Raw genomic sequence first — 25,073 nt, 5'->3', positions numbered from 1 at the left:
CTGTGTGAGAGTAAAGGTAGTCTCCACTGTGTTTTGTCTGTTCATCCCAGTTCCCCCATTTTGTTCTATTTTGGGAAGAAATCATTGCTACCTAAATCAAATGGTAAACTTCTTGGAGTATGGAATAGCTACTGTATTATGAGCTAGGCAGAGCGTGCTAGAATGTAATATCCCTCAAACCTTACCCCTTTCAACAGTGCAAACAAAAAGTGATCTATTGAGTAAGATCCAAAATTTGGAATTCTGGAATCAAAAGTCCATAAATTACAATTTTTTTAGGACTGGGGCTCATCTCTAATACAGGTACAACCATGTAAAATAGAGTTCTGCTGCAGCTCAATGCATTCACAGCAAGGAATGCTCATTGAATATATAATCATGTTTTGTCTTAACACTTAGTTTATAAAGGCTGTTTATTTATACAATATATTTTAAGCCAAAATTTCTAAAAACAGCAAGAGGATTTTGTAGTCCTGTTTAAAACTACCGTAGATGTTAATCAGCAAGATCAGTGATGTCTGAAATACATTATTCATGCTGAATAGTTAGCTATTTTATGCCAATTTGACATTTTATAGAAATTACAAATACTGTGATATCCAAAGACTGTGTAGGGCTTCTCCAGATGCTTATTGACTAAAACAATTCACAGATGTTTGCTTATCTTTCTGTTGAATGTCCTCCAAGATTAGTTGATCCTAGAACAAGAATACAAGTACAAATGGAAAAAAATTTAGTAAGACTAAAGGAAAACTTTATTCATGTAAATTATTTTGATATCTTAAGGAAGAAAGAAAGCAAAAACTATCAAAAATTAAAAATAAAACCCATACATTTTGATGAGAACTTTTGTATATCTCTCTTTATGAATCTATATATGCTCCTTTGTATTTATATAAAAGAATTAGGTTTCTCTTTCCGTAAAAGCATTTTTGCCTTATTCCAATTTCAGCTACGCAAGTGAACGTCCAAAGCATTGTTCTGCATATGAACTGCAATTAACTTGTAACTGTATAGCTCAAAGACAACTAATACTTAAGTTAAATATAGCTGCTCTTTTGTTTATCTTCAATTTCCAGTACATTATTTACAGATTCTATCAGGTTCATGCATTATTTGACATGCTATATCACTGTTCAGAAATTCCACAAGAAAAACAATTATGATGTACGCTTCCACAAGTTATAAGCATTCATAACTTGAGTGCAAGTGAATTTCTTAAAATACATTTATTTTGGTTTCATGAAGTTTCATGAACTCAAAACTGCTTGGGATGTGTTACTTCTGGAATAGAAAGGTCACATTTCTTAATATGGACTGAAAAATGCTTCATAGCTGAATTATCCTTTTAATGTAAATAACAAAGATTTCACTTGCACTGTAAACTCTGCAATATGAAGAATTAGGGTTCCAAGATGTGATCCGTCAGGGTACTACATAACCTTATCTAGGCTCCCTTTCCCACAGGAGGCTGAACCAGATGATCTTTCAAGGTGCCTTCCAACCTGGGCTGTTCTATGATTCTATGATTCTATGACTCTATGATTCTATGATTTTATGAATTAATCTGCCCCAGTGCAACTCCTACCTACACCCCTCTTGGGCTGGTCTCTATGCAGCTACTTTTGCTAGTTTTATGCTGCACTCAACAAATAATACCCTAGACTATCTCCCTTTTTACTGTCACTTGTGGACATTTATGTGGGTGTCTTGAGAGCTAGATCTTTAAGAAATGTGAAGCTGAGACAGAAAATTTGGCAAATGAGAGAACAGTACTAGGATTGAAAAAATCATTGGGATTGGGAAGATTACTACTGAAGTCTGTGACAGGATAACAGGTAATTATAAAAGAAATAAAATTAATATCATACAGATTATGGGAAGAATCACCAGCAATAAATCATAATTATCATCTAAGCCTTTTCTCCCAAACTGTGAAGACACAGAGCGTGTGACAGAGAAGTACAGTGAAATAAATAATAATATTTATAAAACATAAAAATAAAAGACCAGAAAACGCTTTTGTCTTCTTTAACTTTGTTCCCATCATGTCCTTATTCTTTGCTTTTTTGTTTGGTCTGTTTGTTGTAACTATCCAGAGTGTCTCTTTTGTGCTTTTCTTGCTTCGCAGGAAAAATAACCTTTAGTGTCCTCTCATCTTTTTTCCTTTGGTCCATCCTGCTTCCTCTTTTACACTAATATTCTGCATTCTTATCTCCATCCTTCATAAATTCTTGAATCTGTTTCATCTATAGCCTTTTTTCTGTCCCATGCCCTGTTCTGGGCTCCTTTTCTACTTCCCACCATTTTAATAACCTCACCTTTTTTTCTCTTCCTTAACACACCTTCCTTCCTCTGCTCTGTCTCATCATCTGCTCATTCCCTATCCATTGTTAATTTTCAGAATGAGTTCACTCATTTGTTCATTTCCATTAATATTGCCTAGTTCCTAATAACCAGGTAACTAATATTTCACTTCTTAATCTCAGAATACTGCAGTTTCCTTTTATATTCTTTCTTTTCTCTGTTGGACATAGTGAGATGTCAACTGTCACCCACTTTCTACAGCGCGACATTTAGTCACACAGGAGCTGCCTCCCATTCATTCTTTTCATTATAGACATTTTTTTCCTTCTTTTCCATGTGTCAACTCAACTATTCTGCTTTATTAAAGGACTCCTGTTGACTATCTCAGTCTTGCTATGACTCCCACTGAGTTTGCTGCACTTCCTCCACTCATGTGTTTCTTTTCTCTACTCCATACTTGGGACTTGTTGCAAGATTAATTTTTGCCGAATTATTACATGCTTTGCATTATTTAGAATGGGTATTTTTTCTAGAAAACAATTATGGATACTCTCAGTTTTAAATCTCTTTTAAAATATCATTCCAAGATGAAGCAAGAACACATTTTCACAGCAGATATTCTATTGCACAGAAGACTAAGGCAAGATACAGATCATAAACATCAACATTTTTCATATTTTGCTGACAGTCTACTTCCAATTTTGAAATATCATTTTTGTGTTGCTTAATTTACTTCTTATTTACTGTTCTCTAGTAAATGAGTAATAAGCATGTTATGCTGAAAATTTTTCAGGAAGTGTTAAATGTTGTTATTTTATAAAATATACTTGCCTAAATGCTGTCTTTGCAGAAGTCCAGAGATGGTGATTGGCTGTCTTGTTACAGATGACTGTGGGGAAGGTGATGTAAATGGATACAACTGAGGGGTTCTGAAATCAGAAGCAGCCCATGACCCCCTTCTACTGCTTTGTGATCCAGATGATGATGTAAGTGAACATCCACTATGTGGTAGTTTTATAGGTGTGGATCTGTTAATGAAATTAATTAGTGGATAAGATTTGAGGCTACTTTCATAGTACAAGAGATTTCAAAACCACTTAAATTCAGAGTGCTAATATTTTAATAGAAAATGCTATAATTTATTGTGTTCTATATATTCCTTATCAGATTTTTACTTCTTTAGGATTTTTACATATTTTAAAAAGCAGAAGGAGAAAACAAATGATATGAGAATCAGAAATGGAAAAAAAATATTTTGTTATATATACATTTTAAATTTGTGCTAGGAAGATTATTTGGCTTAATGATTATAGAGAACAAGAGTTTACTTTTTCTGGAACCATTTTAAGTTTTTTCTTTATGTTAATAATTTTCACAGTTTGAGACATTTTCAATGTTTAGATGAAAAACCTGAAACACCTACTACATGCTGCATGAAGAGGTTCAAGTTATTCAGAGAATAGATATTGTGTTGTCAGCTCTGATTTTTAGAAGAATTATAAAGCAGAGAGGTCGTTGCACTTTCTTACTATAAAATTACTACCCTTTGTGTAAAAGTACCATGACTGTAGATGTCCACAGCTACAGGAACTCAGATTATCTCTGCACATTTTTGAAGAAAGCAATTCCAAAATAAAACCTTCCAACAAAATCAAACACATTCATATAGGTGATAGCTAGCCTGCACAATAACATTCTTCAGATATAGAATATAGCCTTTAAACATACAGATTAATATAGGCCAGACAAGAGAAATTTCAGTCTCTCATAGGAGACAGCAGCATCCTGAAAAGGTATTTAATTACCTTGTAGATCCTGCTCTACTATTTTGACTTGACATTATTCCAGATGACTGAGTACCTCTGTAGGATACACTACCTGTAAGAATTGAATTTTTGAAAGCAGGACCAACATGAATTACACATTTTACTTAAGAGATAACCTTGGAAACAAAGATTAGTACTTTAAGTGTATTATTTGGGACAAACTCATGATCGGTTTATTCAAGGATTAGAAATGGTGCACAATTACAACAGACAATGAAAGATAAGGAATTGGTTGACAAAATGAAGTCACCATGTCACTTGAGAAAGGATTAAAATAGCCCTAAAAATTAATAATGTGTTTTTACAATTTAGCACAGACAAGACATTTGCTGAGGCATGAGTTGTCTTCCAGTACCTCTTGCTGGAAGAAGATCCAGCAAAAGTAAAAGCTATCAAAAGTCCTCAGCAGTACTCCAACAGAGGGTAAAGGTGAAAAATTGTCTTTAATCTCAATAGATTAATCCTATATAGAGGTTAGATGTCACAAAAACATCATATTGCACCATTCCTGCAAAGCTTTTTGAAGTTAAACACTTATGTTGGTTTATTTCACCTTGTCTCATTTATTAGACTATTATTAGATTATCCAGATAGCTCTGCTGAGGTTTTCCACTTCTTCAGCTATCCTTTTTTGCCCCGTCCATCTCTGAGAAGGAAACTTTCTTTAGTGCACCATTAAATCATTGTTTCTACTTGCCCTTACTTTTGCAAGTACGCTTTGATTCATTCAGCTTTGTCCACTGCAAAACTTTATGGGTTGATTCTGGTATGTGCTGAACAAATAACTGTTCTGCATATACTTTTACTATCTCATTAAGTATCTATTTATATTTAAACACAATAAAAAAACAGTTAACCTCAACTCTTGCCGTCGTTATCCATAAATTTATAGGCAAGCATGCATTTAGGAAGGATGCGAGTATATAAATTGGACATAACATAGCAAAAGCAATTTTTGCTCCTTCATTACAATTGCATTGCAATTGCATTTGTCATTGTTTCGGGACATTTACACCACGTAAAAACACAAGAGTGCTAAAAGCTCCTTAAGTGGCTAGAGATGATTCTATTAACTGCTGAAGCCAGGTGAAAGACTGCCTGAGAATGGACTGTTACAGAAACACGCTGAATGTAAAACCAAGAACGGGAGGGACACATGAATGATAGACCTGCAGAACATTAGGAATATCTGGGAAAATCCTCACGAATAAACAGTACTCAAGGAGACTGCACTAATATCAGTAGGCTGTCATTCATGTCTTATTTACCTCAGAGTGTTACCCAAGCTCTGCAACAGCCCCGGAATGAAAGGAAGTACAGGCAGGTAAAATGTCTTATATCCTATTACTGTGATATGGTGAAAAACAAAAATCACCTTTCTGAAGAAATTCTTGGTCTCAACTTAATTGCCTTGCTTTTGTTATGAAATACTTTGTAACTTCCATTTAGTTTCCCCCCTTTTGCTCATGTGATTTTTAACATGACATTATGGACAATGTTAATCTCTGGTAACTATAAACAAATATAATTATGAAGGTTAATAGAAGGTCAACAACATATATGGCAAGTATGCCTGTTCTGTTCAACCATACACATCATTACAGTATTTTCTTTGCAACTGTTGCCTATGATTGCTCAGCAAAAATCATTTTGGTTACAAGTAATTATACACAGAACAGAGTAGGTCAGTACTAGGAAGACTTATTTCATTCTTCATTTTTAACCATTTCCCATCTGCTGGATTGATGCATACATGATAAGTTCCTTTTACCTCAACACAATTCAAGTTTGCTCAGTAAATTGCTAATATACAGATTTTAATTTATTAATCCTCTTAATGCAATACAAATGTTATCCAGTTATGAACTTCGATTTTTACTCACCCATACGTCCATCTTGAGGTGGAGTTATTAATGATAATCTTGTTGGACCAGTCGGTGTCTCAGGCTAAATGAATGGCAAGGTATTAATTACAGTGTAATAAGTATGTTAATTATTTAAGTATTTTTAGCAATAATGTTACGTTTTTGAGGTCTATAAAGCCTGCAGATTTCTGGTGCTCTCTGCTGCCAGTTTTGTTCATAGCACTAAAATGCAAAACCTCAGAATTAAGTTGTTATTTTTTACAGATCTACAGGGACAGAAAAAGTACATGTATTTTAGTTTTATTCCAAGAAGTCGTCTCTGTCACATTCACATAAGAAAAATATCACTTACATAATTTTCTGTGCTAAGATTCCATTCTTAAGCTATCACCTGTTCCTGGATGTTCTCTCTCCTAATCTGAATACTAATACAGTGAAAAACTCCTGCCTTCATTCTCATGTTAGAGATGTCATTCCAAGCTTGCAATTCCTTACTCAAATATCAGGTTCTAACACTGCTTTTAGACCACTGACTTCTACACCTAGCTTTTTCTTAACACGTGAAGATACTATACACACATTGATGCCCCTGAGCATAGACAGAAGCAAGGTCACCTGGTCAAGCAGCAAACAAAATTGTTTATGAAAGGTGAAAGAAAATGACTGGCTTGATTTGTGGCTTAAAAAAACATTTATCCATCAGAAATGAAATTTCAGGAATGTTTTGAAAATCAGTGTGATGTGGAGTGCCAAGTGATTCACCTCTTGTAACTTCAGACATCTGCAATGACAGCATTTACATCCAGCCTGATCCCCCGAAATTCCCTTTATGGTCAAGGAAGAGAATCAGGAATGAGACCAATAAGTTCCCTTTAGAATGAGATGAATCACACATATTAATCCGTAGGTTATACCTATGGATATAGGTCTATCTATGGATACAAACAATCTATAGGTTATTAAGGAAACCTTGAGATGCTAGCATAAATCTGCCCTGCAGACATCTACATGAGGTCTGGTGAATGTGGAAATCTTACATATATTTCTATTCCTTAATATATTAGAACTTAAATTTAATTGCAACTCTCAGTTTCATGCATTACCAACATTTATTTTGGAAACAGTTACAACATTTTTATAACATAAGCGCACTGAGATTTCAAGAATTTGCCATTTAATTTAGCATCAGAAGTTTAAAATATAATTCCAGAAATCAATGTTGTGATTTATTTTCTTTTGGTTCCTTTTTTAGGAACATCTGACTTCTACTAAGCATCAAGCATAGCTGAAATCAGCACATACATAAGAATTTTTTTGAAGGAGGTGGAGGGACGATCCTATTTTTTTGCAGTATTAACAGAGTAGGAGAAATCAAAAGCATTTGTATGTAAATATACATACATATATAAACATATATAAAAATACCACTTACTTTCCTCATTGGTGAAGGTACAGGATCAATCTCCATTGACTCCATTCTTACAACAAAGTTCAAAATAAGTATGACATTGTAATAAAAATAACACATTCATTATAACGACTAAAATTACGCTATATTCTCATGTTGTATTTGACTAATAACAGAAAAGCATAATACATAATGCATAACACATATGAGTATTTAGGACTTGTTCCAAAACCCACTAGCAGTAAGAAAAATCTATTGATTTTGAACTTTGGTTTAGACATTCACAGAGAAAGTTATTTTATGATTAGCATTGTTATTCTTGTATTTAAGTCAGAATAAATATGCATGTTTATGTATTTGTCACTTGTCTCCACAACAAGGGCATTCTGAAATTTTATTTTTTATAAAAAATAAAGTCAAAGTCACAGGTATGGAAATCTTTTAGCTTGAGCAAGTTGTATGTTCAATTTATTTAAAATTTAATGAGCCTTGTTGGAGTTCATCCCATCTAACTTTAGACAACTACAATGTATATATAGGTGTCTGTACAAGTCATTAAGTTTTTCCGTGCAGTCAATGGGAAGAGTTCCTCACTAATTAATCAATCTATCCAGAAAGCCTGTAGAATAACGTGCATCATGCCTTAGAATTTTTTCCAGTGATAACAAAGGCAATCTATAGAAGTAGTTATGATGTACACTTGGATAGGTAAGACCCTCTCCAGTTCTTTCCTACTTACACAGTTTGCAGAAACAAAATGCAAAATCAGAAAATATACTTATTTTAAACTCACTACCAAAAAAAATGGCTTTCTGTATAAAATATCAGTATATTGTCACTGTTAAGATTTTCATTGAAAATTTACAGATTTGTACCTACATTTCAGAAGAGGAAGGATGACTAGGATGAAGAGAACATGAAGAATAACCATCTTGTTTTCTTGAAGGAACTAAAGTCATTAATAAATTTAATATTAGAACATAGCTATATCTAGTGATATGTATTCCATAGTTAGTATCTTAAACCAACACTTCTTACTGGAAAGTGGATTTCTACTTGCACTGGAAAATGGGCGTTGTGTAGTTTGTTCAGGAAGTTTCATACTAAAGGGGAAACAGAAGAAACAACAGGTATAAATTGAAAGCTGGTTTGGTTAGTTCATTTGTTTAGCTGGTCAATAAAGCATAAAATCAAAGCATTTTGTTCATCAATAGCTGGTTTTAACGTGACACTATTTGCAATGAAGCAAAATAACAATGTATTTGATTGATAAGCTGTTAACTACTTCTCTTTATCATAATGTCTGTATCAGTCATTACATGCCCAATAATATCAACTTAGGATAACATTATGTACTTTATGGAACAACAGATCTTAAAATACAACTATTAACTACAGTTGAGCCAAAAATCTTCATTTCGACGTATACATTTTCCAAACTTTAAAAAATCGAGTTATCAAAAGAAATGTTGGCATATTTATACTATTCATCAACAGCTATGTAAAACTGATACCTTTGCCAATGACCATAAATAGAACATATCTACTGGGCATGCAAGTCGACGCCCTAAGTCACACTTTCTTGGTAGACCTCTGAAAAATCTGAAATTCAGTAAGAACTCTGTGTGTGGTATAACCAAAATTCTATTTATTTGAAATGCAGACAAGAAAAAGGAGGCAGTGGATAAAAATGTATAAACTATGATAATCCACCACATACATAGTTTCCTTTATACTGTTTTTCTTTCCATTATAGTACACCAAGAAGCGTAAGAGAGCATAACACAGTATTATGTGCATGTCAGAGTCAAAAGAAAGTCTACACTGAAAAAGCACAGAAAAGGAATAAAGATCAACAAAATTTTGCAATTAAATTGCTGGCTTCATGAACTGGCTTATTAAGGAGATTTCAGCACCCTTGATCACTGGTATTCATAAAGTGGCATTCATGAAGGGCTTCTCTCAAGAAGATGGATCTATAGGGAGAATTACATTGTAACTATACACTAAGTGCTCTTAATACCCATATTCACTAAAAGGGAAAAGCAGACAATGCCTGTTAGGGTTTTTTCCCAGATATTTTTGAAATCTTAGAAAATGGGAAGGATAAAATAGGACATAGAAACAAATGCTATATGGAAAATTTCATAATTTCACCATAAGTGGATCACAGTAGATCAATCTGATATCTTGTTTTGTTTTATGTTCTGGTAAGCAGATTTTTTTAAACAGTAGTAAGATACTACATTTTTTCTGTGTTAATTCAATTTAAACATTAGAGTGCTGTATAGGTCATGTGGACTTTAAAGCAGAGATAAGAGTGATTAATTCAGGTATGTATGCTATAAATAACGTTAAAAGGGAAACAGCAACAAAAAAGGATGAAGACAGTGCAGAAATGTTTTTAGACGTGTCCCCTTCAGTTTAGTCTCATAACTGGTCCTGTTTAATATACTCCCTGATGACTCAGGGATAGCCCGTAGTTTGTGAAATCTTGAGACAGAAAGTTCTGAAGGTAGAAAGTTACATCAATATTGAGGAGAACTACATAATGATTTAAAAAATGTGATATTTTCAAACAAATAGTTGAAATAAAATTTAATGAAATGAAAAGTAATAGCACAGAGTGCACTTAGGGATCAATAAGAACTTTGTCTTTAAATTGGAAATAAATAAGATGGAAAGATTAACGTGTAACAGCAGGGGAATAACAATGAGCTACCTCTTGGCTATCTCCTTGCCACATTTGTGAAAAAAGACTAATTTGAGTCAAGAAGTTGATTTTTACAAGAAACAGAGAAGATGAGAATCATGTTACAAAAACCTGGTAATTTTGCAAATGGGCTAGATACTAGGAAAGATATCATAGCACTTTCCAAGCTGATGTTGGAAAGCCCGTTGGAAAAAAACCAAACATGTTCATGTAAATGCAAATAAAAATTTTAAAACTTAATATCTATATGATAGAGATTGCTAAAAATTCATTTTTAGAGTAACTACTGACTTGAATTTAAAAATAAAAGAATTCCTTCCTGACAGGCTTGATTAATGTGAAGAAAATCGACCTGGTGACAGAAATAACTGTTCATTTATTTTTATAAAAATAAGCTTCTTCTATTTATACAACACACTATATGAGAAAGGCAAACAAAGCATGACTTTTTTATTGTTTTATCAATTAAACTTACTGTTGTTTGATTACAAAGACTATTTCTCATTTACTTTTGCTGCATTAAACCTCTTACCATTGTATCTGATGCATTTGTTGTGTTACTTTCTTGAGAGATTCTTCCAACTTTACTGTCTGTGAGAAAATCATAGATTTAAACAAAATCTATTTGTGTGATATACAACTCCATTTTCATACAACTAGTATTCTAAAGTGTTGAAAGGCTGTTTTCTATTGGTTTTAATTTTAGATATCATTGCTATTCCAGATTTATTGGGGCAAGACTATAGCTGTTATATGGATCCATTAAACAGTCTGAAAAATATATGCTTCTTTTTGGCAGTTACAAACTTAGTTTGATTACCTTTTGTGAAGTGTGCTGGTGATATTGGATAAATGAATACTAAGAAAAGTGTTTAAAAATAGTTTGCTTTTATTTTTATTCCTCTTTTCCATATCTGATGCAAAAGTTATGTTGCATTTAATATGAAATTATCTGGAAAAGATACCAACAACTGTACAAAATACCAAATACCATGTTCCCATTATTTCTCATTTCAGATTCAAAATTTATTCAGTTCTTTGCAGTATCTATTTGTAATAAGCTTATGTGAAGAGTATTTCCTATGTTATAGACACAATCAAAAATATCTCCATTAAAGAATGTTATGAGCTTGCAAAATTGAAGAACATTAAGGTCAAGAACATTAGGTCAGCTCCCTAGTATGTGTATTTTTTACAGTCTTTCATTACACTATCATACATCATATTTTATGAAGGATGTAAAAATTTACTCAATAGCCTCAATACTTCATCTATATTTTACCCTTAATTTCCACTGTGTGACCTTAGTCCCTCATTACTTCACACTATTCATATTTTGATTTGAAGACAAATTATGAATTTTCTTGTTAACTTTTCATGCTTCTCCTCAAAATATTATTCAAATTCTTTAATAACATTACCTGATATACCTTTATAAAATCATATTTTTTGTGGGAGATATATGCTCTTTTTGCAGATATGAAACTCTGCAAAACAGATTAAAGACAACATCTAATTTATGTAAGATTTGGTTTTGTGTACTCTTCTTTTTTCTTTTTCCTAATGAAAGCTAGGTTTGATTAAGAAAGTGACCAGTATAGATGTCAGGAACAATGTACTTTACCCTGTCACTCTGTAGGACTGCATCATTTTTAGGCCAAAATGCCTTAAATAAGGTGAATAACTATTTGGGTTTCAATACCTTTGGGTTCTAGCACAACACAGGGTCTAGACTTGCCAGGAATATGGACATCAAGTGCCCACACCACACACTATCACCTGCACCGCAGTATCTGTACAACTGACAGAAACAGCAACATAGAAGCTTTTATCAATGTCGTGAGACATGTTGGTTGAGAGTGACAAGGATGACATACAAGAAATAAGGAAGGGGGCCACAAACAAGATAGCCAAGCATGAGAACCTGATTGTGAATTTCCTTATGCAGTACTCCACCTTTCTCAAAAGCCAACACCTGCAGAGTGGAGAGTGGCAGGAAGAAGCACTTGTGTCAAAGGGTAGTTTTGTGCTTCTTCATCTGCCCCGGGGTCACTGCCATTTGCCGAACTGTTTATACTGATAATCGTTCTTGCTCCATCCTTTTCCCACTCACCTTCATCTCAAAGACAGTGGAAGGAAGACTCAGATGGAGATTATAACCCTGAGTGTGAGCATCTACTCCCACTCTCTCATCCTGTGTGCCTCTGCCAGCTGTGATCTAGCCTTCCCCAGCTCCTTCAGACTCCCTCCCAGTAGCCCTGAAAGAGGGAGCATTGCTAACTGAAACTCACAGGAAGGAGATGAGTATGTCATTACACAAGGAAATGCTTCTCTTCCTTGCTTACCTCAGCCTCACTGTCAAGCTATTTCTCCACCAAAATAGCCTCACCAGTGCTAGCCATAGCTGCACATAGGATATTTAAGACAACCAGCCTCTTCTGACCCTGATCCAATGAAAGCAGATTTAAAATACTAATACATAGAATGGACAAAACAACAATAAAAACACCCAAAACAGTGTGCCATTGAAATAGCAACCAACTAAATCTTCAGCTCTTTCTGTACTGTCACCTAAACGCCTTCCTTGGGTCAAGCAGCATCCTTGAGTATTTTACAACCACTGCTAAATGAATACCTCAACAGTAAAGAGCTTAGAAACTTACCATCAAAAAGTAACAAAACTCTGCACAGATTCTTTGGAGATCAGATTTCTATTTATGCAAAATTCTGTTAAGAGCTTTATTTTACTTTGTCTACAGTTTTCAGGTTTACCATCTGGAGTCAGTACAATAGATTAGAAGGGGGCATAAAATCAGGATTCCTCCATGGCCTGGCTTTGTAAGCAAAAGGACAGGACACTAGGACTTATTCCAAATGCAGTCATGGAAGACAGTGGAGAATGTGACACAAGCACTTAAGTTTCCAAGCTGTTCTACCCATGAGAGCCATATCAGATGCTCTCCTCACACACAAAATGGCCAACTGGCCAGCTATATGAGTTTGCCTCTGTCATTTCATACATTGGGCACCTACTGATGGGTTGATTCACCAGTATTGTCAAGTAGCTTTAAGTAATATACCTGGCTGTGTCCTTAGAAATGAATGAAACAGCCAACTATTTTATCAAATATTTAGAAGTGGCTGAGAAATGAAAAAGAAATTTTCTTTCCAACCTACAGAGGAAGAGGCATAGTCACAAATCCAGTACTTCTCCACAGAATAATTAATTCTATTCCTCTTCCCATTGAGCTATCCCTATTTTGGGGTACTAGCCTTTAGCCTCATTCTCCATTGCTCAAGCTTCTCATTTAGTTTGTCAGCCCTAGTCTTCTTTTCCTCTAGGCTTATCATCTGAGTACCAGTCTCTCCCCACCTCTTCCACTTTGTCCTCCTACAGTGAAATGGTTTCTTCTCTCCCTGTCCTTTGACTCTCCATTTAATCTCCTTCACCCCACAGCTAAAATCTGTTTTATTAAATAATAGTAACCATAATTAATAAAGTCCTCACAGATTTTAAACAATTAAAAACTGGTATTTATAGTGACAGAAATGAGGCAATCCTGATAAATTACTCTAAGTATTCCAATAAAAGATGAATATATTTTCTAAAAATAAACCAAAGTAACAAGGCAAACATAAGCAACAAAAATAAGAAAATCACAATTAGAGTTACCTTTTGTCTGTGGTATGCTAATAAATGTTTACGATGTTTTTCTTGAAATTCTGAAATCTAAAAATAAATACAGTTATATCAAGCTTCACCTAATTACATTTACGCAACCTTAGCAAAAAAGTCATGGAGAAGAAATACTTCACAGTATTCAAATTTTTCTATATTTTAATAAGTATTTAACATATCTTCTTTAAATCCTCCCCAACAAAACATTCTAAGTTATTATCACTATTAGAGAAAATCTTATAAAGTTTATTTAATCTAGTATGACCTACCCGAGAGTTGGTAGATTTGTTTCACTGAATTTATATTTTAACACTATGTTCAATTACAAGGTAAAGACATTGGGAAGCCAGTTTAGCTGTGGTGTTTCTTACTCATTAGTGCTAAGCAAACACATAAAATTAATGGCAACATAAAAAGTAATGTGTCTTACTGGTAATTATAACTTGCCTTGTAAAAATATCCTGTTAATTAAAAAATAATTGTTAGACACACTGTCTGGTGGTGTGTAAGCACTTCTTGTGTCCAAATGAGGATCATAAACCATGACAGGTTAAAAGTAAAAACATACAAGGTAGGCAAGACAAGAGCCTGAGGAACAAATTACAATAGGCAATAACTTACTAATAAATCTTTCTTCTGATGTGTAAGAAAACTGCCAGAAAATGTGTAGGGATAGAGACAATCAAAAAGAAACACTCTGAGAAGATAAACCCATAGTGGAGTATCTATTTGAAATGGCTCCTTTTTATTCACTGTAGAAGAGCCTGGGAGGTTCCCACTGAATACTCATCAAAGGATCAGAAGTGTCTTCAGAAGAACTGATGGAAGAAACAGCCACTCAGAAAGTAATGGTTCTGAGCTGCTTCCAACCACTCAGAAATGAGGTCTTGGGTCTATAAAGGAGAAATCTGTAAAAATGTCAATTCAGTGCTCAGCACCAGTCAAAAAAAGCAAATCAGGTCTTAGAAGTGGTTAAAAGAGGAATAGAATAGGGAACATCATTATTCCACTTTAAAAAATATATGTTACTAAATCCTGAGTCTGCTTAACATCTCAGAAAAGATATAGTAGGTCTGGAGATAGTTCAGATTAATCAGAGGTATGTAAAAGCTTCAGTAAAAGAATGACCACATACAATATGAGTCTTCATGGCTGAAAAAAAGACATTTGAAGAACGGATATGTTAGCAGTCTACTGATGATTAGCACAGATGGAGTGCATGGGAATGGTTACTTTTTCCTTTAGAATGGGATTCAAGAGTATCAGACGAAACTAGCAGGTAGCAGGTTAAGACCTGAAAAAGGAAATCATCACACAGTTTACAACCTGTGGACTTCCCTTCCATAGTATGCGATAAATGCTAAATATTCAGAAAACAACTTGACAATTACATGGGGAAAAATATCTACCAAAAGCTTTTGAATGCAGAGGCACCAACCCCACCTTGAGAAATCCCTGTGTCACAAACTGTTGAAAGCTAGGAGGCTGTTCTGAAGACATATCACTACATGCCAGCCTTGCTCTCATATGAGAGAGTGCCCGCTGTTGTGACAGGATATTAGATTAGATAAGTCTTTTCCCTAATACAGCACAAGCTGCTCTTATGTCTTCTGATGCTGGCAGAAGTTCTGAACATACCTTAATGCCTTAATTATACTCCAATATGTTTTCCATAGCTTATCTCAGGCTACAGAAAACCCACCTTAGTCTTTTGAGACTGTGTCCTCTTTTTACTTTCTTTGATGTGTTACAGAAGTTTGTATTCACATGGGATTGGTGGTATAGCTGTCTGGATTTGTTCAGTTTACAGAATAACTGCTGATCATTGTACATGCTGTTAAAAGTGGAAGGCTTCTTGTTTACCTTGCGTCACCTATGCATCTTAGGAGAAGGAGTGCTGAGAATAGCGACCGTGCTCAGCGTTGGAGAAGTTTGTGAAGCATAGAGTAGAGCAAATGTGAATCCATAATAACCACTGAAGAAAGCAGGTGATCTTCCCCGCATTACTTTCCTGCTAGATCAGGAAGCTCACCACAAGATCAAACAAGTACCAGCCCAAAGGAAATGAGAATACACAATGAAGGTTACAGGTGGGTTCAGGGAGAATGTACTACCACAGTTCAACCTAAAGTGGTTGAAACTGCCACTGAAATGCTCAGTAAGAGGGACAAGGACAAGGACAATCCCAAAGCCAAGCTGAAGAGATGCAGAAAATGAGGAGGGAATAGCAGTTTATATGTATTCGTTTATCGCAGACAGCTACTAAAGTTCTGGACTGGAAACCAAGCCTGAATGAAAGGATCCTGCCTGGAGTTTACAGAAGGCAGGGAGGAAATTTACTTTGGAATCATTTATTGCATTTGTCTTAAAAAAAGCAGACCTGTTTTGATTTAAAACAAGAAAAAAAAAAGAAAAAGAGAGAGAGCGCATGCATTCAGCTCAGGTCTTTAGCCCACTCAGGTTTTCACTGTGTAACTTTTTATTGCTATAATTAGGGCACACTATCTGGGCATGTTTAAGGTTCTGGCACATCTAATTTTTCACCGCATGACATTGAAAGTGATTTTACACCATTAAAATAACCAGACTAGTGGTCCTCAGAGAGAGTTTGAAAACATAAGCAGTGACCGTGTTGAGTAATTTATGCTTTCTTAAGAACTTTGAAACGGTGGAATTAAGGAAGAAAAGATGGTAATAAGCATGCATTCATTTTCAAGCATTCACTCATATATTTTTCCAATTTATATAAAAATCAGTAGAAGTTGCTGATTATTTTATAGAGTTAAAAAGTTTTAAGGCAGATTCACCTGTGATATTTCTTTTGAATATTTCTTGCATAATGTATCTATTCCCATGAACAGTGATTGAATATCAGGATTTGTCTACCAAGAAAAGAAAGTGTACCAAGGTTAGCATTTTTATTTGCAAGTTATATTAAATAAAACATTTTGTGAAGTGTTCCTTAAACTGATTGATGTATATAAATAAAAAATAGACAGCTCAAAGGTGGGATGATACAGAAATTGAAAACAAGCACAGTTTTATTTAATGCCCTTACTAACCATCTGGAAGGCTTTGTGCTTTTGTTTAAATATATTACACACATATATACTTATTGTAACTAAGACAATAACCGTTTCCAGAGGACATTCAAGGAAGATGTTTTGGTCCCCTGGAAAAGGCATTGCCTTCAGACCAACAGCCAGGTTTCTGGCAGTCCCTTTCCAGGCTTTTTGGTTCTCACCGTCCCCAGCCACATGGATGCATCTTATACTCAGTTTTGTTTCAAAGTCCTTTTCAGAATAGCTCAAATGCTGACTGGGATCCCTTTATCACTCCTGCCTGTTGAGTAGCAGAATGCTATCCTAGTGGAAGAAAAAAGCCCTAAAATGATAGTTGAATTTTTCAAGTATTCTATGACTGAGACTTTTAATCAGAGATCATGATATGGCCTCAGAAATGGCCATCTGTGTTTTTAGAAAATGCTAAGTGCTCTGTACCTAAGCTATCAGTGTAATAAAGATATATTTATTATTTATGGTGAGAAAGAAATGCTACAAAATATAAAGCACATCTCAGAATGATACTGACATTTGGACATCTATCCAAATCTACAAAGCAATGTAGATAACTTAGTTAAGTGTTACTTTTATCCAGAATACATGTATTCCTAATTTATTCATGAGAAAAACAAACAAAATACAACCCCAAAATAGTTATACTAGTTATAGTACTAAGTTAAAATAGTTATATTACTAAGAACTAACAGTGATCATATTTCAATTATCTTCTACTGTAACAGTAAACAGCCTTTAAAAATGAGGAATTTAGCAAAAAAAAAAAAAATCTACCTGTAAACTGCAAACTGGAAGGTTCTCTGATGTATTGTGATTGTAAAATAGAAGATAGGCTTACAACTAGTCAAAAGTTCAATAAAAAAGCAAAACCAATCCCAACGTACTTAGATGATAAAAGAAGATTGTCCCAGATAAAAGGCATCCTTCATGTAAGGAACCACCTTTCAAAATCCAGTCAAAAAGAACTGAAACTGTTGCAGGCAAAATATAAATTAATCCCAGAAGTACTACAGAATCTCAGAAAGTTTAAAAAATTGAAAAATTAAAGAAAGGTGAATTATTGAAACAAATAGGATGTAGGCCAACTGTAAATGAAGCAACAGTTTTCTAAGCTACTAAGAAAATAGAAATATAAGCTATCACTTAAATTAAAAATATTGTATTGAAATAAAAAGGAATTAGGCTTTGTTTCATTTAGAAATGTACATATAGAGAGACAATATTTTTACCTACTCCAGAAATAGTATAACACTAGTATAAAGTCAAATATCCAAGACTAAATACAGCTGTATTTGCCAAACTTATTTTCAACATGTGTTTATATTATATATTTTTAATAATAAGAGGGAATTAAGTCTTATATGTATGAAAAATAATTACATGAGGAGCTAAATTAATAACCTGGATTTGCAACAGGTTTATATTTTTCATTCCCCATATTCTGACATCAGCTACTTTGATGTCCTGTATAGCAATTCATCTGAGCAAAGATGGCATGCACTGTTTGGTTACTGTAGAACTGTGCATGTGGCTGCCAAATGCACTTCTGATTATTGATGAGCTGTACTCACATTTCTCTCACCAGGAGAACTAAACTGCTTTTCCTTGCTTTCCCCAGCTACTAATTTTTATAGAACTCACAGGAGGAAATTAATTGTATTTGAGACTTCCTCTGCTTTTTTGAATTTGGTTGACATTAGCCAAAGCATTCAAAAATTTCCACAGGGTAAATTGACAGACTGAGAAAGAGAAAAGCAGATAGACAGGTAGCAACCACAGTCTAACCTATCTATGGTATTTAAGTAAAGAAAATACAAACAGGACAATAAAATTTCATCTAGAAAAATGACTGTATTCATAAAAATACATTTGTCATCTTTAAAATGTATTCATATGAGGCAAGCTCTAGAAACCTATTCAGGGTCCTAAAAAAGCAATGACCTTGGTTTAAGTACCTACCAGATCTGAAAAAAATAAGAAACAACCAGCTTCGTTGCTGATGTAAGACTCTTTAAAATAAAGGTTTGTATAACACTGTTAATATTTTATCTGTTGCATGGAGGAGTAGCAGATGTTAATATGATATTCTGAAATAATGAACAGTGAGATTCTGATTTATCATAACACTTCACCATCCTCTGGGAAAAAGCAAGTGGGGATCATGAGACATAGAAGGAAGATATAAAGGTGACAAGCATCCATTACTGTAAAGATGAGAATATTTAATGTGTAGATGTTGATTGCCCCAATATGCAATTTAATGAGGAGTTTTAACACATTTATAGGACCTCCTACTCATTGGGAATTCTTCCATAGCATCAAGCTCATAAAGGTTACCAGGTATATTTCCACTCGGGTGCCTGAATTATAGAGTCATGACTTTTTTATATGCATCTTTAATTATCATTCCAATCATTTTATCTGTTCTTAATCAAGGCTAAGCAATCATCATGAATGTCTTTTTTAAAGAATATGGTAATTTGCTTCCTTCCAGTCCTCCAGAGCAGTGGCAGGTTCTAATGAAACATATAATATTTTTGTTAGTATCCCAGTCATTGCATTTTTAAATTCCTTCAGTATTTTTGAAATAAATTATCAAGTTCTGTTGAAATGCTGCAATTTAAGACTGATCTAACTTCAAACTTAGCTTTGTTTTGAGCAAGGTGTTGGACAAGATCACCTCCAAAGGTCCCTGACAACCTAAATTATTCTGTGACTGAAGTTAATAACAAAACTTGCAGCCGGGATAGGCTGATATTGAAAGCTTATTAAAATACCTGCTTTAGAAGTTTTATGAGAGGCTTTTTGGGTTTTTTTATTTGATTACTGTGTGCATTGTTCCTTTGTATTATGTTTGCATTCTGTTGGTTTGCTGTAATTTTTTACTTTTGGTAGCATTGTCTTCTTCACCCTGTTTCAGTTTTGCAAGGTTCTGTGTTTACAAATATGAAATATAGTGTAACAGTTTTTTACTTTTTTATATACAGTATATAGAGGTAGAGATTTCTGTATGTAGATATCATCAGCTCAGTTTTAAACATATCTAGAGAAATCATGACCTCCTTCAAGGTCACCTCTTCAGGATTAGTCCCAAATTGTCCTCTGTTTCACATACATGATTGCCTTACAGCCTTGTAGGACTTTATGTGTTAGCTGTATTGAATACTCTTAGTGTTTTTCTTCTACCATTGTAAGGCAGGCTTATCTCTTAGGTAGGCATCAGTCTAGGAAAATATAAATGTTTTCACAACCCATTTATGAAATTAGCTAAGAAGAAGATGGTTCCTGGGAGAAATGGGAAAATTAGATCTTTCTAATGATTTATCAAGAAAGGGAATTAAAGGCTATTAATTCTCTAATGAATAACAAGAATTCCCAATAATTTTCCAGATAGTCTCTTAATCACATGGCCATGAGGAAAATAGTTAAGCTTAAGAGAAAACAGGGAAAAAAACCCAATACACTTGAAAATATTGATGCACCACCATGCAGATTTTTGATTCCATTCATTACATGAATAATTCATTACAGTCCACTTTCTCTGATGTACAAATGGCAAAGTCAATAAACACTTTTCCACATTTTGAAAGTTTGAAAGTTACACAGCAGCCAGTCACATTTCTTGAAAAGGTTGGAGTGATTTACAGTCCAGCAGAATCTGAAAATGTAAAAACTCTCTGTAGGCTTTTATTTGAAGAAATCCATAAAACTAAAAGCTGTTTAGTGCATAAATATCTAAGTCTACCAACCTATCATCAGTAAATACTCATGTCACAGTTGGCAAACAAAAGGGAAGTATTTTGTAATGCAAATAATTTAGCTGTTAAGCAAACTACAGATTAATGTAATACAGCAATAGTAAAGCTTCATTTACCTGTTTTGAAAGGACTAATGTATGACAAGGAATTCTACAGATCAAACATTCATCTTTTTTGCCTGTAAGGTAAAGGCACATTTAAAATATACATCAAACTGAATAGATATTGAATACCTATTTAACAGAATTTGATGCTTAAACCTTTTTTTGGAGCTTGTGGAAGGAATCTGAAAGTTATACAAGAAATGCAAATAAGCATGAATAAAGAATTTGATTCTATAACCATTATACACAGTTGCACAGGGAAAATGTGTGTGAATGTCATCAGGTGTTACTCCTGCAAATAAGCATTCATGTAAATGATTTTATGAATATCATTTGTGTCACTGAATGCAGGTGACTTTTAGTTCTGTTGATTTAAATAGGACTACTTGCCTGGTTTAATTAAATGTATGCTTAAGTGCACTAATGAGTTAGAGTCAAACAGATATATGACTTTTTAGATTGGGGCCCAGTCTGGCTCGCTTGATAAAATACATGAAACCTTAACTTCAAAGAAATAATAATTTTACCTTGTGAATTTTTCCAGTGAAAAATTAATCAAATCACTTTTTAAAACATCACCATTTTTTAAAATGTCTATTTGATTATTTGCAAACATATTAGCAAATAATTCTAGTAAAGGCATATTACTACAATATTTATAATTGATAATTTTAATAGCTGCTTCTTTTGTAAGGATTCTAAGGATCAATGTTTATAAACATCTTTAAAGAGTTAAATTTAAATCTGATATTATCATTATTATTGAATCCACAGCAAAAAAAAATACATAATGTCTCAGTTTTTTTCTGCCAAACAGTATTAAGAGCAGAAAGGAAAGCTGTTGTTCAGGTTCTAGGAGCCTGCAAGTTGTATTTAGAGGCTGCATTTTATGATCATCTCTCCTCAAGAGCAACCTTGTGAAAACTTTTAGTCAAAAGTTTTTAATTCTGAAATACAGGTTGATCATTTATTCTGTGTGCCCTTACAAAAACCAGGGCATTTAGCATGACCTCAAAGGCAAAAATATTGATATTTGTCTGTTATTTTTTTCCTTTTGCAAAGCAACTTCCTTATTCCGCTATCTTTTCCAAAGATCTTCAACTAAGCACATCACAGGAGCCCCAGAATATGACTCAGGAATTGCATATGACACAGAGGAGCTTCAAAACATTACCTCCAATCCTCCTAATGCTGCTGAAAATTTTCTAGTGTTTCAGTGACAATACTGAGATTTAAAATGTCTTAAGACTATTAGCAAAACCTGCACTAAACAAATCCTATGCTTTGCAAATTGCTCTTTCACTAATGAAAAAGCATGCCCTTTCCAAAATTAGACAGAACAGAATGCCATCTTATGTTTTTTACAATGCAAACATGGATCATAAGTATCCAGACTCAAATTTTATTAAAGCCTCCAGTTTTCTGTATCTAAGGCTTGCTCTCAAGGCCACATTGCTCCAGCCAGATTCATCTGGAGGCAGACACAAGTGGTTTTTACTGTTTAAAGCAAATCAATACCAAGAATTGAAAAGGTTGAGAAGAAGAAATGCTCAGGCCTTTCTTTTTTCCACAGTGAGTGAGAAATGTTAATGGTTAAGGTAGATGTGTACACACCAGCACTGCGTGACCCGCTGAAGCAGAGGGCCAAGCCGCCCGTGCCTGCAGCAGCCATTACCTTTCTGGAGGCAGATCTCACAGATAACATGGCCGCAGCTTGTGAGGCTGAACCGTGGGGTGGGCTTGCGGGGCTCACAGAAGCAGACGTTGCAAAAGACCGGGACGGCCATGGGGTGGAGGCGCAGGAGGGCCGGGCAGGGAGCAGGTGGCTGAGGCAGATGCTGACCCTCCTTGCCACCCCCGGGGTGAGGCCTACAGGCCTCCCTCCGCCATGTTCCTCCAGTCTGAGGCACTGCCGGGCCTCAGGTGACGGGGGGTGCTGCCCCTCCCGTGGGGGGGCCTGAGGGCAGCAGACCCCCCAAAACAAGGGTTTTTTCTGGCCTCTCACTACCAAACTGGAGAGGTGCCCACAACAGGGGATCCTCTCTGAGAGATTTCTCCCTCCCTTCCCCAAAGGTGGGCGACTGAACTGGGCCAGCCGCCAGGGCTCTGGGTAGGTGCTTTGCCATGAGACCGGTCCTCCTGACAGAGGCGGCCATGCAGCAGGGGCTGCCATCAGGACAGTAGGTGTGTGGAAAATGGTAATGTTTTTTCCCTCTTTTAAATGCAGGAATCTGGGAAGGTTATTAATTTACTGTCACAGGTTGGTTGTTGCTTCTTTTGGTGAGGAAAAAGAGCAAAACAAGCAGTTTTGATTTTCATTTCTTAGACTGAAAAAAACCCAGGGCTTGCTAATTTCTCTTGATGAAAATTTTAGGGGGAAATTCCCTTACAGACCTACTTGCAGTGTAGGCTGTAGCTCTGGGTACGACAGAGCCACAGACTGCATAGGAGGAACCTCCGGCTTTTAACTTCTTAAAGAGTACTGCCCCCAAAGTGCTTCCCAAAAGAGCTACGATTCAGCTTCTGCTTTATAGAGTTCATTAAAAATTTTGAAGGAGACTGAAAGCATTTCATCAAAGCAAAGATATTAATTATTATTACAGATAAAGAATGAAGCACTCTCAAGCTATAGTCAAGGCTCCAGGTCTCAGTGCTGGTTTGAGTCTAGACCTAATTAATACAGAGGAACATAATCAGCTCCTTTATAAATTCTGACATGGTGCCTGTCCATTTGGTTTAAAAGCTTAAGTGTATTGTAAGTTTGTCATTGGGATGTAGTTAGGAGCCTTACACTAAATATCAGCTAAGGTCTGAACCACAACCTCATAGCAACCTTTTGTTAAACTTTCTTCTTGGACTTCATATACCATATGGTTATGACACATCTTTCCTTCTTTCCCACCACCAAAGATGTTATTACAAGACAGGTTGTAAGTGAGTGCTCTGTAAAAATGAATTTAATAACACTTATTTACTGGGCATTTCAAGTGACAACTCTAAAGTCTCAGAATTTTTAAATATAGGACACACCTCAGTGAGTAGCTTGATGAGATTTTGATTGATTTAGTCCATAGAGCATTGCTTTTTGTCTCTGCTTTGTATCAACTGTATGGATTCTCACATACTCACAGCTGTATTTTCATTCCCATACTGTAAACATAAGTGAACTTAAAGGGCAATGTCATTTCCTTGCTAGTGAAAATACAGGGTGAGAAGATAGAAAAAAGAAAGCAAGCAGTGCCTTTAAAACAATAATTGGGCTACAGTTTTCAGCTTTCATGACCTGTTAGACTACTGAAGGGTCTGGAAAGACAAGTAGGAAGCCAAACCACAATATTCTGCTACCATAGTGCTCTCTAGAAACTTCTTCCAGTTTCTTGTTTTTACATGTTAACCAAGTGCTGAGATGGGTCATGTTATAACGACCTCCAACTCCTTCTTACACTACTGCAGTTTGTCAAGCTGATTATCTGAATTTTTAACCACAGCTTTTTACTTGTAGTTGCACAATACTGTATCTACTCTACCAGTTGTACGTAAACTAGCTAAATTAAGGCATAAAGATATAGTCAACCAAACTGCAATAACTAAAATGGAAATACACAATTAAGTCAAAAACTGGTAAGTTCCTTAGACAGTCATGTTACAGTTACTGAATAATGAAAACAAAAATAATTCTCCAACACAAAAACAGACTGAAGAATTTAGTGTAGGAATAGCTTAAAATAAAATACATAGGCACAAATTCAGTGTTTACCAAGAAACCTGTAATTTGGTTTACTTTAGCATACTTCATAAAAACTATAATTTACATAAACAACTGTGGGAGACGTCTGATCTCAATTCTATAGCCTAATGTATACGGCTTATCTGGAAGTAAATAGTAATTCCAAATTGTTTGTCTGGGTCTCTCTTTTCCATGGTAATTGCTGCAACCACTGATCATAATCTTAAGGGTGGGCTCCAACAGCACTTAAAACTTTGAATATTTAAAAAAAAAAACAGTCACAATTATATTTGAGAAAAAGCTAGGTGTTACACATACATAGGTTGAGTTCAAGACACTCTCACCAAATTAAGCACCGCAGGGGATATAGTTGTTTCTCTGCCTACTATCTGAATCCTAGTCAGTCTGAAATGCTGAACTGTTCATGGTAGTACCAAATAAGATTACTAAGCAAGTAGAGAAATTTAAAATATTAGGAAACATTTTTAGATTTCTATTTTATTAACAATCCAGAGTTGAACTTAAATGGTGCCTTAGTCACTGAGTCCTTCTTTGAGATTTAGCTTTATATCTGTAGAGAGAAAAAAACTGATAAAAGATGGGATTCAA

General features: G+C 34.8%; 1 protein-coding gene across 1 annotated transcript; it reads right to left on the bottom strand.

Annotated features, from left to right (window-relative positions):
• Nucleotides 1-660: 660 nt before the first annotated feature.
• RNF212 (ring finger protein 212) lies at nt 661-22,524 on the bottom strand. Its single transcript, XM_052781022.1, has 12 exons — nt 22,413-22,524; nt 20,750-20,811; nt 16,606-16,680; nt 13,793-13,849; nt 10,652-10,710; nt 8,445-8,509; nt 8,286-8,355; nt 7,431-7,476; nt 6,017-6,080; nt 4,113-4,185; nt 3,139-3,335; nt 661-698 (listed from the first exon to the last, which is right to left on the bottom strand). The coding sequence occupies exons 1-12, from the start codon at nt 22,522-22,524 to the stop codon at nt 661-663; spliced, it is 918 nt and encodes a 305-aa protein (XP_052636982.1).
• Nucleotides 22,525-25,073: the final 2,549 nt, after the last annotated feature.

This window comes from Harpia harpyja, chromosome 2, assembly GCF_026419915.1.
Source record: "Harpia harpyja isolate bHarHar1 chromosome 2, bHarHar1 primary haplotype, whole genome shotgun sequence".
NCBI classification, from domain to species: Eukaryota; Metazoa; Chordata; class Aves; order Accipitriformes; family Accipitridae; genus Harpia; species Harpia harpyja.
Note: the sequence above shows the minus strand (reverse complement) of the source record. Positions and strands in the feature narration are given on the sequence as shown.